The 17,638-nt window shown below is 40.3% G+C and overlaps 2 protein-coding genes across 3 annotated transcripts in view; one reads left to right on the top strand and one right to left on the bottom strand.

Annotated features, from left to right (window-relative positions):
* PDGFD (platelet derived growth factor D) overlaps positions 1-17,638 on the top strand; it is a 278,545-nt gene that overhangs the window by 128,401 nt on the left and 132,506 nt on the right. The gene's annotated exons all lie outside the window — the stretch shown is intronic.
* DDI1 (DNA damage inducible 1 homolog 1) lies at positions 1,903-5,213 on the bottom strand. Its single transcript, XM_027563961.1, has one exon. The coding sequence runs from the start codon at positions 3,798-3,800 to the stop codon at positions 2,610-2,612; it is 1,191 nt and encodes a 396-aa protein (XP_027419762.1). The 5' UTR covers positions 3,801-5,213; the 3' UTR covers positions 1,903-2,609.

The raw sequence follows: 17,638 nt of genomic DNA, 5'->3' as shown, positions 1-17,638 counted from the left end.
GACAAAGGGAAGAATAAAGACCAACTTATTGGAAGTTATGGATTAATAGAGTTCAATTCAAACCTAAACTCAAAAAACAAAGACTTGAGTCTGGTCCTAAAAAACATCATAGTTACATTAGAAGTGACCTTGCTCTGAGAAAGGCAAGTGTGTGTGATGGGATTTGATATCATGCAAAGTGTCTTTTTAATTTAAATACTTGGTGATTTTTGATTGACTTTCATGGATTAGATATCCTGATACACAGTATACTCAACCTTGGTCAGCCCCATGTGACATGTGTAAATGAGATATGTTTTTCGTATAAATGGATCTGAAAGCTGAGTCTTGCAGAAAATACTGAGGAGTTTGCAAATTTTTATCCATGAAGGAATCCAAGCATTTATCAGGTCAGTTCCCATTTTTCATTGGCACTTAACTGCTGATCCCTGGCTGTACTCTGAATGTCTTCCTTTACTTTGTCACCTACTTTTGTCTTTAGTACTTAATTAGAAAGAAAAGTAGAAAAGAAGTCTACTCATTGGTCATTTTTAGTAACTCTACTGGATGTAAAGTGAAAGTGAAAGTGAAAGTTAGTCGCATAGCCTGTCCAACTCTTGCAATCTCATTAACTGCCCAGCTTTGTCTCTGGAATTCTCCAGGCAAGAATACTGGAGTGGGTTGCCATTTCCTTTTCCAGGGGATCTTACCAACCCAGGGATCAAACCTGGGTCTCCTGCATTGCAGGGAGATTCTTTACCAACTGAGCCACTAGGGAAGCCCAGATGTAAGCCTTGGTGCAAATGTAGACAAGGTTGGGAAAATGATATGAGCACAGGAATTCTATAAGGAAGAATGAAAAGTGAAAGTGAAGTCACTCAGTTGCATCCAACTCTCTGTGACCCCATGGACTGTAGTCTATCAGGATCCTCCGTCCGTGGGATTTTCCAGGCAAGAGTACTGGAGTGGGGTGCCATTGCCTTCTCCAGGGGATAAGGAAGAATACTGGGAGGCAAATTGATGATAGCTGGAAGGGAAAAGGAGACTCTATAAAAACATAATGAAGAAGCCAATCAAGAAAGGGAGACCTCCAGGGTAGGATTTTTTTTCTGTAGCCTTTGGAAGGGTTTTGAGTGGCTTTAGATCTTGTTGGGAAAACAAATAAAGGATATCCTAGTTCATAATGTAGTCTTAGTACCTGAAAATGACTCTCCCATCTGAAAGAGCTTATAGGTGAGATATTTGAGGTGTATTGTATGTGAACTGATTTGCCTAGTTAATATAGAGCTAAGATCAGAATATATTTTTGACTTTGAACCCTGTGTTATATTAATAATACTAGTCTTAATGAATTGTTGTTGTTCAGTTGCTAAGTCATGTCCGTATATACCCCATGGACTGTAGTACACCAGGCTTCCCTGTCCTACACTATCTCCTGGAGATTACTCAGATTCATGTCCATTGAGTTGGTGATGCCATCCAACGATCCTATCCTCTGTCATTCCCTTCTTCCCCTTGGCCTCAATCTTTCCTTAATGGATTACTGCCCTCATACATTTTCTGTGCGTCTGATGGCCTCAGGCAGCTGAAGCTTTTCTCTGAGGTATTATAGCCATGGGTTGTAACTAAGTCTGGAATATTCCATTTCCCACTATCAGCAGTAATGGAGAGTAGCTTTGTCAGAATGGACTGTATTGCAGCCTTAGAGATCTCATTCAGAAATTTTCAGATGTTATTTTAAAAGTGAAGCCCTTTGTTTAAACCATACTTATGTTGTAACAGCTTAATATATAAAGCTAGAAAGATAATGCAGGGACCTAGACACTGCCTACACTTGACTCTCATTCCCACCACAATTTAACCACTAAGTTGCCAAGAAGCATAATTAAAAAAAAAAAAAAAACAAAAAACTACTTGATTGTCTTTCTTTTATGACCAGAATTTCTTGGAATATAGAGGAGAGAAGAAATTATTTTAGGACATCCTGGGAGAAAAATTCACTCTCTCAAGTATGGCAGAAATAGCCTTTTAGAATGAATTGCAGTGAACATGCCTCCACATGTGAGAATGTGGAGAAATGAGAAGTGAGAAATGCCCCCAAACAGACATTTATATGTATTAATCAGCTTGAGTACAATTGACCAATCATTTCTAGTACCTTTCCTAAAAAAAAAGTGGGGGGGGGTCTATGAAAATCAATGTATTCCCCTAAATATACAATCGTTACTGGTGATTTAAAATAATTTTGCATAGGTACATCGTAGCATCTGCAGCAATGGCTTTTTCCAGGGAATTCTTCAAAAGAACAACAGATTTGGACAAGCCATCCTATAATTTCCTTAGACAGCATCTCCAAAGAGGCTGGTTTTCCTTTCATGGATTATCTGAAAATCAGTCTGAGCCTCCAGCGCCTTCTCAAGATAAGGTTCAGTGATTTTTTGGATAAGGGAAATGGATGGACCAAGATCAATCAATCACAGTTTACATAGTGATGGCTCTGAGAACTTAGTCCCAAGGCCAGGTTTAGTGGTTACTGATGTTTTTAATGATTGCATTGCCAGTGAGCTCATGTCTTATAATTTCCAGAGACCTGAGACTCCCTCACAGTGATAGCATATATAGAGCCTGTTTCAATGCTTTTTCCGCCCCGAATCCATGACTGAATGTTTAATAGCATTTGCTGTTTCCTTATCTGAAGACTCCTCTGGCCCCATCCCACTTACCAACTTAGCACATGGAGGTAACTCTCCCTCAGGAAGGAAGGAAGTCTGTGTGCCAGTTGTGCCGATCACCAGCACGTTTCTCTTAAGGTCGATGGAACACTGATGTCTCCTGAGCATATCCAGCCCAAGAAGCATGTCCATGGGCTGCTCCTCCAGTATAGAGAAAGAGCACTGTAAGAAGTCGCCTTCGATCTGAATCTGCGCTAGGTGGACTCGGCCGAGAATTCGCTGCGTGCCCACGCCTTTAGCGACCCCAGCCCACCGCCGATCCACCAGCCGTATGATGTTGCATCTCTCGGCACAGACTTGGTTCATGATGGTCATCTGGGCCCCCGAGTCGACAAAAGCCTTCAGAGGATGCCCGTTGACTCTGCAGTTGATGTAGAGCATGGCCACCTGGCCGAAGCTCTCCGGCGCCTCTTCCATGGCTATGCTCATGTTCTCCTCGATGTTCTGCTGCCGGATCTCCTCCTCTATCTTGGCTTGGGCCTCCAGATCGAACGGGTCAGCGGAGAAGAGGAGCAGTCGCTCTTGCTCTCTCAGCGCCCTCTCCCTTTGCTGCTCCATCAGGACCTGGGAGAAGCTCTCCAGGTTTCCGCTGAGCAGCGCTTCGGCCAGGGAAGGGTTGCGCTCTTTCAGCAGGGACAGGTCGTGTGGGCTGGACAGGAGCATGCTCCGGACCAGGGCCGGGCTGTCTAGCCCTTGACCCGGGCCCACCTTCTCCCCAGAGCCGCGGCGGCTGGAGTGCTGGGCCGACTGGGTGCGCTGGTGCGGCCGGGAGCCGGACGTCCCGGGTAGGGCGGGCCCCGCCGGTTCCATGCTGCACAGGCCGGCCGCCCGCTCTGGGGAGCGCGGCCGCATGGCCTCCTTCTGCAGTAAAATGACCATGTCGCCGTCCTTGAGGCCGTAGGAGCCCAGGGAGCAGTGGTCGTTGACGAGAAGCCGCTCCATGTAGACTATCTGGGTCTCCTCGGCAGGGATGCCGGACTCCAGCTCACAGAGCACACGGAAGTTGTGAAGTTCAAAGTCGGGCCTGACCTGCAGGGAGAAGGTGGCCTCGGAGAGGTCCCTCCGCACGCAGTAGACCGTGAGCAGCATGGCCCGGGCCCGGGAGGGCCGAATGGACAGAGGGCATCAGGCAGCTCGCTGGCTTGACTGGAGCTGGTCTCCGTGGATGGCTGGGCTGCTTCTGGTGACGTGGTGTCTCGTGCATTCACCTCCCCAGGAGATGCAGCCACCCACTGGTCTGGGGGCTGCCTGCCAGCCTCGGTGCCTGCTGCTTGGCCGCATGGAACACTGCAGGGGCATTTGTGTTCCAAAGTCCATTCCTATGTGTGCTGCTTGGAACTTAGACCACTTGTTCCCATAGAAATAAAGTCACTCCAGTCCATTTGGTTCTAAGGCTAGTCCTTCAAAGCCTATTTGACCCGCGGTCTGAAAAAGATTGTTTCAGCTTTTCCCTAAACAACATATTAGCATTGTGTTCATTTGAGAATTGTATTCTGTGTACTTTTATTTACCCCCCAAACAATGAGTATTTGTTTCCTACATGGCAAGTATCAGGCTAAGTGGTTGGTAAAATGATGGATGGGACGTGGTGCCTTCCCCTTGAGGATCTCATATCCTAGGGGTAGACTGATGGGAAATGAGTAAATCACAATTCTGGAGGTCAGTACTTTCAGACGTGTTCAGCATACTGAGAGATTCAATGGAACAGAGGATGTCTCTCTAAAGATGAGACAGGTGGATGTTGAAGGATGAATATTTCCCATGTGAAAAGTGGGGAGAGTCACTCTAGACAAAAGGAACTGTATGCATAAAAGCAACAATTCATAACAAGGTCTGTTCTTTCCAGAGAAACGTGATACATTAAATGTAATAGGAGAAAAGTGTCCATGAATTTGAATGACAGGCTGTGAAGCTGGAAAAAAATTCATTGGAACCAATTTATGAACAGCCGTATATGAACCCAAGGAATTTAAGCATTATCAATAAACAAGAATCCTCCCCTCCCCAACCCCACTCCAAAAAAAGGTGGGGAAAAAAAGAGAAAAGAAAGGAAATGGAAAGGATTTGAAGCAGGTCTTTGTGATATTTACTTGTTTTATTAATTAATTTAAGGAAGAGTTTTCTCACAACAAATGAAAGATGTAATTTGGCAGGAGGGTCAGCCTAGAGGTTTTCTCAATGGCTCAAAGAGGGAGCTCTTGCTGGAATATGAAAATGTAAGAGGCAGTGCAGAATTATAGTGTTTTCTAAGTAGAATGTGTTTACCCTGTTGGATGTGGGAGCAGAATTGTGTGGAAAATACAGAAGTTCTCTAAAACGAGAGACTGGTTAGAAATAAGTCATTACTTTGAACAGATCAGTGAGGTGAACCAGAAGAGACCAATTTGACATCAGTTCTGTAGGAAAGGACTTCCCTGGTGGCTCAGATGGCAAAGCACCTGCCTATAACGTGGGACATCGGGATTCGATGCCTGGGTTGGGAAGATCCCCTGCAGAAGGAAATGGCAACCCACTCCAGTATTCTTGCCTGGAGAATCCCATAGATGGAGGAGCCTGGTGGGCTGCACCCCAGGAGTTGCAAAGAGTCAGACACAACTAAGCCACTTCTCTTTCTTTCTTTGTGTAGGAAAAGGCAGGGTAAATACTACCCTGCCTCACACCCTGACCTGAGGGCACAGCCCCACTCCATGCCAGTCTCGAGACCCAAAGGCAGGGGTAACATGGTGCTTGAAGGCAATGGAGATCAGGTAGAAAGCCTAGAGTGCCAGTTGTTTTTCTTTGTGTTTCACTATGTGTTTCCACTGTAGAGAGGTCGTGTCTTCCTAGCTTGGTCTTCCCAAGTGCACTTTTTTATGAGCCAGAAGAGAATTGACATCGTCTGCCTCATCCCCTCTCCTTACTTCAAGTCTTGTCAGAAGACCTGCCTTGTTACTTAGAGAAAGGCGTTACATCAGTCTGAAGAATTTGGAGAGGGGTTCTGTTTTTCATGTGTCTGTCTCAGGTGGAAGACTATATCTGCACTCATTGCTCTAATTATCCTAAGGTCTCATGCTCACATTCATTTACATTGAGAATGTGGGCTGAATGCCTCCTGTGTGTGGAGAATGTGCAAAGTTTTGGGGGTGCACATAAATAATGTTAAATACAAGCTGTGTTCTTAAAGGAACTTGGTCTAAAATAAAGGACATACGTATACCTACACATTGGGAGTTAAAAATACCACAGAATCTGGCAGAACGTGAGACATATTAGTAGTATCTGTAGAACAAATGCAGAATATGGATAGGAGTATTGGGCATGGAAGGCTTCCTGAAAGAGCTGAGTTTATGACAATGACAAGTTGGTCATGTGGGAGTAGGCTAGTGGGGAGAACAGGCCGAGAAGACTGCCTGATTCAAGAGCCTTTAGCTGGAAAGGCAGCACCTCATGACAAGGAGGACTTTACAAAATTCTAGGGGAAAAAACCTAGCATCATAATGTTCTTGTAGAAAATCATGAATTATTTAGAATTATCTTCTACTCTTTATGGAGATGGATGGCCCTTTGACCTAATAATAATAAGTTAATAAATATCTTCTGTGGTTCTTAGTGTCCAGATAAGCCCATCAGAGATCAGTAATGGTTTCTCCTAAGTTTAGGAACAACTGTAATGAAGATCCCCTAGAGAAGGGATAGGCTACCCACTCCAGCATTCCTGGTTTTCCCTGGTGGCTCAGAAGGCAAAGAATCTGCCTACAAAGTGGGAGACCTGGTTTAAGTCCCTGGGTTGGGAAGATCTCCTAGAGGAGGGCATGGCAACCCACTCCAGTATTCTTGCCTGGAGAATCCCCATGATAGAGGAGCCTGGTGGGCTACAGTCAGGGTTACAGAGTCAGACACGACTGAGCGACTAAGCACACACACACACATAATGTGAGACATGTTCATATGCAAATTACTCTGCTAAGGAGCAGATGAGAAGTTAGTAGGCCTCACATTCCATATTCCTTTCCCCCTACCCAACCAGCTTTGAACTGTGGTTCTTAAAATATTGATAAGTCATGAAGGTAATACTAGGGTTTTGTTTTTTTAAGCAGTGAATAAAATTATTTTTGCAGAGTGTCTTTTTTTTTTTTTTTTTTTAGCAAAACAAGTATTCAGAATTCATGTCAAAATCAGCCAGCATCTTTTTTCATGTTACCCTGCCTTGATACTGAATGTTATTAAATTTTTGTAGTATTTTTTATTATCTTGTAATTCTCTACTTTTGTTGGCATTTTGAATTTATGTGCTTTTTTACCTTTTACTGAGAACACACAGTGGAAAACAAAGAGATTCAAGGTCTGGCCAATTAACTGTCATCATTCTATGGATCACAGGCTGTCAGGATTGGCAGGGAGCCCTCAGATTCTGTGGTCCAGTCACTCACTCAGATCTTAAACCTCGGTTGCCAAATAGTCTGAAATCTGAAAAGATAAATACAGCCTCCTGTTTAGTACTTCAGTTTGTATCTTCTTTGATTTTTTTTTCATTTTACTCAATATTACTGGTGATTCAAATACTATATGTATAATTTTCTTACCTCAAAAATTTAATTAAAAACCTCTTCTAATTATGTAATAAACTGGGGAATAATCTGGAATATATAAAAATACTCATAAATGTAAAATATTTTAAAATCTATAATCCTTATTGCACAGATCGCTTGGAAATGGGAGCTCTGAATTATCTGGGTGTGCTTATCTGGGTAACTGAAGGTTATTGCAAGTTTTCTTTAGGAGATTTTGTGAAGTAGAGTTCCTTACTTTTCTTCCCTGGTGAGTACAATGTAGGAACATAATTGAATCTTTCTTTGATAAGTGAGACTCCTGCAAGGTCTCAGGGCTATCACTCAGAAAATCAATTCTCATTGTATAGCCTAAATACCCATAAAATAGAAAAGATGACACTCATTTCATACTGGCCAGTAAATAACCCCAAAATTATTTTTTGAAGTAAATCCATAATAGTACGTTTTATAATTTGCTTCTTTTAAAAAACATAATGCAGCAAAAATCCCAATGATTAATGGTTTCACTTACTACAGTAAGTTGATGTTTAAAGTACCATCTCTTGCTTTACAGAGCAAAATGTTTTCTGTCTGAAACAATAACACAGCAACATGAGTGTCATTATGTAGTATATGTAATAATTAAGCAAATATATTAGTTTGCTATATTTTGTTTCCTTTAAATATATGCCTGGTGTTACTTTTAAAATACAGTGTAACTGAGACTTATTAAAACAGTTACATCATCACTTGAGACTTTCAATGCCATTTGAGGGAAGATATAGAATTTTTAAAGCTGTATTCATAGGCTGAGCAACTGAGTTTCCCACTGTTTTCATAGGTTAAACAACTCATTTTCCCATTTTCCTGTTTGCAATACAATATTGTGCCAGAACTGCCAGTAATGAATAACATTGATTTCTTCAGGAAGCTAATCATTTAATAGGTACATTAAAATGCTGTTCTGATGGAAGTTCAAGCTTTTATTAGTTTGTTTGGAGGTTTTCCCTAGTAAAAAGGCTTCGCATTACCCATTTTTGAAACCTAAAGACTGCACGACCTCTTAAATACATAAACAGATATATAATTGAAGAAACTCTGAGAAATTAGCATGCCTCAACCTGCTGGGAACTCAGCTACTGGTTTTTCTTTATTGTAAGAAAAATCAAGAGTATGAAAAGAAGACCTACACATGCATTTGCACACATGGTACACACACATGCACATGCTTGGAGAGAGAGAGCAAGTGCACACTCGGTGAGAACATAGAGCAAGTGCACACTCAGTTAGAACACGTTTTCAATTATTTTGAGAATGCAATGAAGATGATGTCACTTTCCAACAGGGACTACTTTATCATGCCTTTATTTATTACTTTATTTTATAGCATACCATTTTAACATTTTATCATATAAAGAGATGCATTTTAAGGTATATACTGTGTATTGAAAATATAATCTCTTGTTAACTTTTCTTGTTTTCAATACATATACTTTCCAAGTCTATATATACACGTGCATATTTTCATTTTTAAGAAAATTTGCTGCTACAATTTTGTACTTTATGGTCCTTTTCAATGTGTTAAGAATATAAAAATATTCTGATCTATGGGATGCCCACCTTGTTTATTGAAGGTTTGAAGATTACTTATATTTTGTGATCAAGAATACACAGAAGAACTGTGCAAAAAAGATCTTTACGACCCAGATAATCACGATGGTGTGATTACTGACCTAGAGTCAGACATTCTGGAATGTGAAGTCAAGTGGGCCTTAGAAAGCATCACTACAAACAAAGCTAGTGGAGGTGATGGAATTCCAGTTGAGCTATTCCAAATCCTGAAAGATGATGCTGTGAAAGTACTGCACTCAATATGCCAGCAAATTTGGAAAACTCAGCAGTGGCCACAGGACTGGAAAAGGTCAGTTTTCATTCCAATCCCAAAGAAAGGCAATGCCAAAGAATGCTCAAACTATGGCACAATTGCACTCATCTCACACACTAGTAAAGTAATGCTCAAAATTCTCCAAGCCAGGCTTCAGCAATATGTGAACCGTGAACTTCCTGATGTTCAAGCTGGTTTTTGAAAAGGCAGAGGAACCAGAGATCAAATTGCCAACATCCGCTGGATCATTGAAAAAGCAAGTGAGTTCCAGAAAAACATCTATTTCTGCTTTATTGACTATGCCAAAGCCTTTGACTGTGTGGATCACAATAAACTGTGGAAAAGTCTGAAAGAGATGGGAATACCAGATCACCTGATCTGCCTCTTGAGAAATTTGTATGCAGGTCAGGAAGCAACAGTTAGAACTGGACATGGAACAACAGACTGGTTCCAAATAGGAAAAGGAGTTCATCAAGGCTGTATATTGTCACCCTGTTTATTTAACTTCTATGCAGAGTACATCATGAGAAATGCTGGACTGGAAGAAACACAAGCTGGAATCAAGATTGCCGGGAGAAATATCAATAACCTCAGATATGCAGATGACACCACCCTTATGGCAGAAAGTGAAGAGGATCTCTAAAGCCTCTTGATGAAAGTGAAAGTGGAGAGTGAAAAAGTTGGCTTAAAGCTCAACATTCAGAAAACGAAGATCATGGCATCTGGTCCCACCACTTCATGGGAAATAGATGGGGAAACAGTGGAAACAGTGTCAGACTTTATTTTTCTGGGCTCCAGAATCACTACAGATGGTGACTGCAGCCATGAAATTAAAAGATGCTTACTTCTTGGAAGGAAAGTTATGACCAACCTAGATAGCGTATTCAAAAGCAGAGACATTACTTTGCCAACAAAGGTTTGTCTACTCAAGGCTGTGATTTTTCTTGTGGTCATGTATGGATGTGAGAGTTGGACTGTGAAGAAGGCTGTGCACCGAAGAATTGATGCTTTTGAAGTGTGGTGTTGGAGAAGACTCTTGAGAGTCCCTTGGACTGCAAGGAGATCCAACCAGTCCATTCTGAAGGAGATCAGCCCTGGGATTTCTTTGGAAGGACTGATGCTAAAGCTGAAACTCCAGTACTTTGGCCACCTCATGAGAAGTGCTGACTCATTGAAAAGACTCTGATGCTGGGAGGGATTGGGGGCAGGAGGAGAAGGGGACGACAGAGGGTGAGATGGCTGGATGGCATCACTGACTCAATGGACGTGAGTCTGAGTGAACTCCGGGAGTTGGTGATGGACAGGGAGGCCTGGCGTGCGCGATTCATGGGGTCGCAAAGAGTCGGACATGACTGAGCAACTGATCTGATCTGATCTGATAGATTAAATAAAGTTAGTATAATAAGTTAAAAACAGGATAAAAACAATTTATTAGTGTAACTTTGTGGGTTGATAGTTACTTGTCTTGGGACTTCCCAGGTGGCCCAGTGGTAAAGAATCTGTCTGCCAATGCAGGAGATATGGGTTCATCCCTGGGTTGAGAATATCCCCTAAAGAAGAACATGGCAACCCACTCCAGTATTCTTGCCCGGAAAATTCCATGGACAGGGGAGCCTGGCGGGCTACAATTCATGGTGCTGCAAAGAGTCAGACACAACTGAGCATACACACTTACTTTTCTTAAATTTCACTGTACCTTAGACAAGGAATGTTTTTATTTTCCTGTTTCTGCTGTGAGAATAATCATGTAAAACAAAATGTAACAGTAATGACAAATAGGGTCTTATGTTTTGAATTCAGCTGTGATTGAAGAAAATTATTCAAACTGTTGTTATTGTTTATGCCTTTACAGTAACTTGTAATCAACTCGTCTGAAAAACAATGTCACTGTAGTTTAGAAATACTATTGGGATCTATTTATAAGTTCAAATACACTTTAATAGTTGTAATTTAGTTGTGATTTCTATACTTTTTTGTTTTGTCCTTCCTATACAGTTAGTCCTAATTGGAAACCATGGAAATGTCTTGACTCAGTCCAATTAGTTACAAAAAATATGTGTCTAGAAAGTTACAGATTTGTTTAGTTAGTTTTCTACCATTTGAAGATGAGCTCAGAAACATGTTAATAATTTCTCATAGTAAATATTTAATGACTACATCATATGAGCACGTCAGTGGACTTGGGGCTTTGAGGACACAGATGAATAGGACTCACTTTTCTCCAAAGAACAAGGTGGCTAGAAGGCCAGATAAGACTCATGTATTTTGGATCATTTTATATAACAGAATGTAATAGAAGTTGTAATAGATGTGTGAATAAAATGCTGTGCATGCTCAGAGAAGACAAAGGTTACTTGTTTGAGTGAGGGGTACAAGGAGTGAGTAGGAATATGTAGAAAGTTCACTGGTGAAATTGCTCCTGAATTCAACTTGAAACATGACTTGGTCACAGCCATAGTTAAATTTTACCCAGCTGACTTTGGAGGAATAATGCTTTGCTCAATGTGTCATAGCATGAACGTGAAAAGAAAGTGAAGTCACTCAGTCATGTCTGACTCTTTGCGACCCCGTGGACTGTAGCCTATGGGGCTCCTCCATCCATGGAATTTTCCAGGCAAGAATACTGGAGTGGGTTGCCCTTTCCTTCTCCAGGAGTATCATAGCATACACTTGACTTTTTTCTCCTCTAACACACATGCATTTTGCTGTTCATTGTTTCCCCTTGTAGATGGTATTAATGGAAGGATACACTAGGACGTTAGGACTGGTGCAGGGAAGGAATAATAGTCTAGCTTTCTCCCCAACCCTAGCGTTCACAAAGGCACCCGCACAAACAAACAGAATGAATGTCCGTGTTTGTTTCTGTATAGAGCCTGGCTGGTTGAGCTAACAGTCAGTCTTTATCATGAGGAAAAGCCAATGCAGTTCCTGGGTTGACATCTGCATAGATCCTTTTCTTCCTCTGCTTTAGAGTTAGTGAAGATTCTTTCAATATTTTGACATTGTGTTGCCTCTAAGTCTTAGTTTATGTTACTATCTAGCCTGTAGAGATATTTCATTAGGAAATGTGTAGCAGCTGCATTGCTGCTGCTAAGTCACTTCAGTCGTGTCCGACTCTGTGGGACCCCATAGATGGCAGCCCACCAGTCTCTGCCATCCCTGGGATTCTCCAGGCAAGAACACTGGAGTGGGTTGCCATTTCCTTCTCCAATGCATGAATTAGGAATTTCCAAATGTCCTTGTAAGTGCTTTTAATGTAGATGCATATAATTAGTTAATATTATAGTTTAATTTTTTAAATGTCTTGATGCTATACACATACATGGATAATATAGTGCAAACTGTTCTGAAAGTAGCCAGTTTCTGCATTGTCCACATATATTCATTCTGACACATGAAACATCTAACTCCCCGGTACATGCAGACAGTCCCGGTAGGAAAGATCTGAAGATGCCTCCAGTCAACAGCCATGCCACCCCAAAAGCTAGCTGTGTAGCAGGTCACTTCATTTATCATGACCTTCTGGGCCAGATTGACTGGATGCATGTTTCCTGTTAGGACAGAAGTATATGGTAAAGATCTCAAATAAATAAAGAAGCCCATTGTACCACAACAACATGGCTATTTGGATATTTTATGAATTATATGCTTGATAGGTTTCTACAACTGTCTTAGAGAAAATTTCTAGGTTGTTGTTTATGTAGCTTTCTCTATTCTAAACAGCAGCTGAGTTAATTGATCACCATGGTAATTAGCACAGCTGAAGCCCATCTGTATATAGAATTTAATTGTATTCCAACCATGAAAATGAGAAAGTCTGACAAACAAAAGCTTCAATTAAAAAAAAAAATAGCAAATAAAAGAGAAATCAGCTCACCTATTTTTCCCAGATAAATTAAATTTAGCAGGTTAGCTACAAGAAGACTTCCTTCTTAGGCCATCTAAATGATGTCAGGCTCAGAGAATCTCTCTCCTTATTATCAGAATGGTTTGGAGGTGTTACTGTCCCCCTGGGCTCTTTCTCTGTTTTGAGAGACGTGAAGCTCCCAGCCCTGTCCTCTATTCCGTTTTCATTTCCATTCCACTTAGGAATATTCTGTTTCGCTCAGCTCATAAAATGTGTTTAACTGCTGATACGCTTTTGTTTACTCATATGTTGGTAAAGTATGTCAGTGCTGCTTATTCACAGAGCACGAACAGTCTCTCTTTGGAACCCTCCAAAGGACGTGAACCGATCAGAAAAACCACATACCCTGGCTTTCCAAATAAGAGACCCAATTTCAGATGCTGAAAGGAAAAAAGATCAGATCATTGATTTTTCTTTTTCTTTACAAACTGTACGTGAAGTGAAACAGAAAGTTCTGTGGCAACCCTAACTAAACTGTTTTTCAGGCTTACTTTTCTGTATTTCCTTATTTTTCTTCAAAACAATTTAGATTACTATTAATCTTGAACAAAGACATGGTTTGATTTCATGTTCTTACTGTAGTACGTTTCATCTGGAATGTAGAATTGTGGTGGGCCCTTCATGCCTGTGGCTAAGAGACACTTGACCAGATGTTCCAAGGATAACTCATAAATTACTGCTTATACAACATGAAATACACTGACATTAGATTGACATCAAAGAGTGGGTCCCCACTGAAATCATGGTTGCTGATATTAAAGTTGAACTCTCAGATTATGTCTTTGTAGAAAAATTTAAATCGAGGAGGATCGTAAACTCCTGAATTTGCAGTAAACCAGCCTGAATAAACAAGCAATGACAATTGCAGGTAGGAGGTATACTTCACGTTTGTTGGAATGGATATGTAGCCAATTTATCTAGGAGTTAGCATCAGGTCTCTATGTTCTTTTTTATAGTCTTAAGTAGATCATTTCTTTATGGTATTGAATTCTTCATCTAAAATATCTGAGACCATCCTGGATATAAGATACCTTAATGAAAGAAAAAGAATTTATCTTATAATAAGATAGGCTCTCTGTGAATCACTTCTTACAAACAAGGCTGCAAGCTCTTTTCTTTGAAAATATTAACTCATTCTTCCTGTGACCAAAAAACATCAAAACACAAGCACTTTTAAAAAATCTAGTATCAAAAATTTAATCAAGTTATGTTATTCTATCCTTTTATAAAGCAACAGTATTCTATATATCGGGTAGTAGTCTCACACACACACACACTCACAAACTGGGTTGGATACACAGTAAGATAGAAAGCCTTTACTTTCTTTGAAGTAAAGAAACCAGGGCTTATGCTCATTGGATTTGTCACATTCTCTGAATGTCCTTGGACAAAGTATCTATTTCTCTGAGCCTCAATATCCTCATAGAAAATGGGGATGATGGCAATGATCTCTTTTCCATAGGATTTTGGTGTGGGCTTAATGGATAATTTGAATTTGTCCTGTAAATAGAAAAACACTCTACCAAGGTTATCTTTCCCTCAATGAGTAGAAGCAATACTTAACAACCCAGAAAAGTCAAGGAGAATGGAATTTATATATCCAGACGATATGCAGATTAATTTTAACTGCTAATTGACTCGAACTGGGTGCTGTTGTGCTTTTAGAACCATCCCTACTCTCTTCAACTTGCACTCTAGGCTTCCCACGGTAGTAGCAAGAGTCTGTCACTAGCCTGTTTAAAAATCCCAAAAAGTAACCTTTAAGAGTTGAAAATAAATCCATTCAGAGTTCTTTATTTCAACAACTTATTCACTGTCATTTTGAACCAAAGCAGTCTGTGAGCTGTTCTTGCAGGTTAAAGGAAGTAGACAATGAGTGTCTGCTTGTAAGGTGCTTACAGAATTATTTAGCAGACAGAACATATGAAAAGACAATCCATTCACCATAATTGAAAGGGTTGCAAATTAAGTCTAGTTAGTAGGCAACCAAATTGTTGAGGTGGATGCCAAGAGTATGCTTTTTCCCATAAATTACAACTTGGAATTATTATTGTGGAAGGTCATGTGTTAGATGGAACAGTAAAGAGAGCTTCATTCCACATACCTTCTTTAAAGGCCTTTTTTAAAAAACCAAACCCTTAATGCAGTTTACAGAGCTAAGCAAATCAACACTCAGGAAGAGTAGAACCATGAGGCCATGAGGTTTGCAAACCTAGGTGTCTCCTCAGGACAGTTGATTGCCGCCTTCTAAAAGTTCCCTTGAAGAACCTACTGTTTGACAGTGGTCATTGGCCCTCTGGCCATGAAACAGCCGATGCAGTCTCTCAGAGCAAATCCTTTTGATGGTGCACCTCAATAGTTAAAAAGAATTAGCAAGAAACTTTTATCACATTCTCCATATGTGTATATATATTTATAAACTATATATAGTACTATATAACTTTATAAAATATTAAAGGGATAGATATTTTAAATTGATCTACTACTTGTTGTCTACACTCACCCATGCATCTTCAAGTGTAAGAACTTTACTTTTGAGACTTTCAGAAAATAATTAAGTCTCTGATGCTTTGAATATACCCAAGGAGCAGGCTTCCTTTCAGGTTCGCATAGGTTAGGAGCAAAACAGGAAGGCAAGAACACAAAGAAAGCCTAGTCTTAAGAGAGATTGCAGAGAATCACGTATGTAATGCCACTTCATGGGCTGAGATCAACCTCTCCTAAGACAGTGATCAGCAGGTAGAGGTCAGGAGAAGACAATGTGACAGCCACAGCCCTTAAGTCAGGAGCAACTGGAACACAGCTCTGCCTGTCCTAGTTTTCCCACCTCCTCTACTGACTTTGGGGGCAAAAAGGCAAAGGATACTTGAAAGCTACTATAGAGACTCCATGTGGGAAGTGACAGATAATGAAGATTCAAGAGAAAAGAGAGAGATGAGGAGGGCAGATTCTGAAAGTCTTTACCTTTGCTGCTCAGTGGCTGGGAAAGTTTACCAGTGCTTTAGAGAGAAACGAGTTCGGTCCCTGGGCTGGGAAGATCCCCTGGAGGAGGACACAGCAACCTACTCCAGTATTCTTGCCTGGAGAATCCCTGGGACAGAGGAGACTGGCAGACTACAGTCAATAGGATAACAAAGAGTCAGACACAACTGAAGCAATTTAGCAGGCTTGCACGCACTGCTGAATAAACAGAAGCTGTGATTTTGTGATGCTTGTCCTTTTGAACATACTGCTGCAGCTCCAGCTCATGGGATTTGGTGGATAAATACCCCAGATTCTCCATCTTTCTGTGGGGCAATTCTGAAGTATGTTCTTCAGGCTTCCTCAGAGGGTTTGAACTGCAGTGGCCCATGGCAATGACGTGTTCACTAGATTTTCTCCCTTCCTTGTCCGAGTATAACCAATTCTCACTTGTGCCTCCTGGAATACGCTCCCAGATAAAGACTGTCTGCACCCATAATCTTGCCTCAGTGTTAAAGTCCAAGGAGAAACAACCGTAAATTAATATGAGCTGGGGGATTGGTGGTGGTTAAATATTTATCTCTTAAATTCTCTGTGGTTTTATTTCAGCCATTTCTTCCAGATTCTCAAAAAAATCCAAGTACATTTTACAAAAATATAAACACCATGGACTTACACCTTACATCATCGGGTCAAAATCTTGCTTCCTGGATCTGGGTTCAGTGTGGACGTGGAGTTGTTACTATTTCTACATGTTCTGTAATGGTGTTATCAATTGTTGCTTAAATTGTCTGATTCAGATTCAGAAGTGCTCTGTCAGTTTTATCTATTTGGTAATTACAGTATATAATAAAATGTAGACAGTTGACGTAAGTCTTAAGGGCATGCACTGCCCATGTACTGAGATTCAATTCCCCACTTTGAGGCTTTTACTTCTGTGCATGCATTTATTTATATTTTAAACAAGAGTCTTAGTCTTGATATCTTGTTGACTCCTGAGAAGCACACCTGGCATTGGTTTGTGGGCTTATTTTTAAGCATCGATCACATTATGATACTTGCCCAAGGTTGTGTTCCATATTCTACTTGCAAATCCTTGAGATCAGTTCTTCAGTAGAGATTATACAGATTTGATACTTATGTTTGCAAATTGGTAATTTGTATGCACATTTTTGACAGAGGTCTTATGTGTATTTCTCGTTGTTTTGACAATATTAGCAAACATTAGAGACACTGATTAAGTATCAGTTATTTGTATGCAATCCAGGAGACTTCCTGTGGTTCTTTGAAGAAAATTCATATTCTCTGACCAATTTGTTCTACATTTGAAATATGGATACAATAGCAGCATGATAGGTAATGAATAAAAGTATTGTTTCTTTTGTGTTTGTATCATATTATCATGTTCAAATGTATTCTTAAAGCATATACTTGAAAATATTATTTTGATTTAGCTATTTTTTTTCAAGTCCATGTTTTTCTAGGTTTTTTTTCTTTTTTTAAATTTTATTTTATTTAACTTTACAATATTGTATTGGTTTTGAAGGTACATTTGAGATAATATTAACACTTGTCACAAGTTTGTACAATCTTTTTTTCTTAGGTTAGCAATATTTGTATAAAACATGCCTAGTGTGGTAATTTCA

The sequence above is a fragment of the Bos indicus x Bos taurus genome, chromosome 15 (genome assembly GCF_003369695.1).
Source record: "Bos indicus x Bos taurus breed Angus x Brahman F1 hybrid chromosome 15, Bos_hybrid_MaternalHap_v2.0, whole genome shotgun sequence".
Taxonomy (NCBI): Eukaryota; Metazoa; Chordata; class Mammalia; order Artiodactyla; family Bovidae; genus Bos; species Bos indicus x Bos taurus.
The sequence above is the reverse complement of the archived record's forward strand: the minus strand, read 5'-3'. Positions and strand labels throughout refer to the sequence as shown.

What these genes read in the sequence shown, in the direction of transcription:
- DDI1 (XM_027563961.1), bottom strand. Translation starts at nt 3,800, where the DNA reads ATGCTGCTCACGGTCTACTGCGTGCGGAGGGACCTCTCCGAGGCCACC.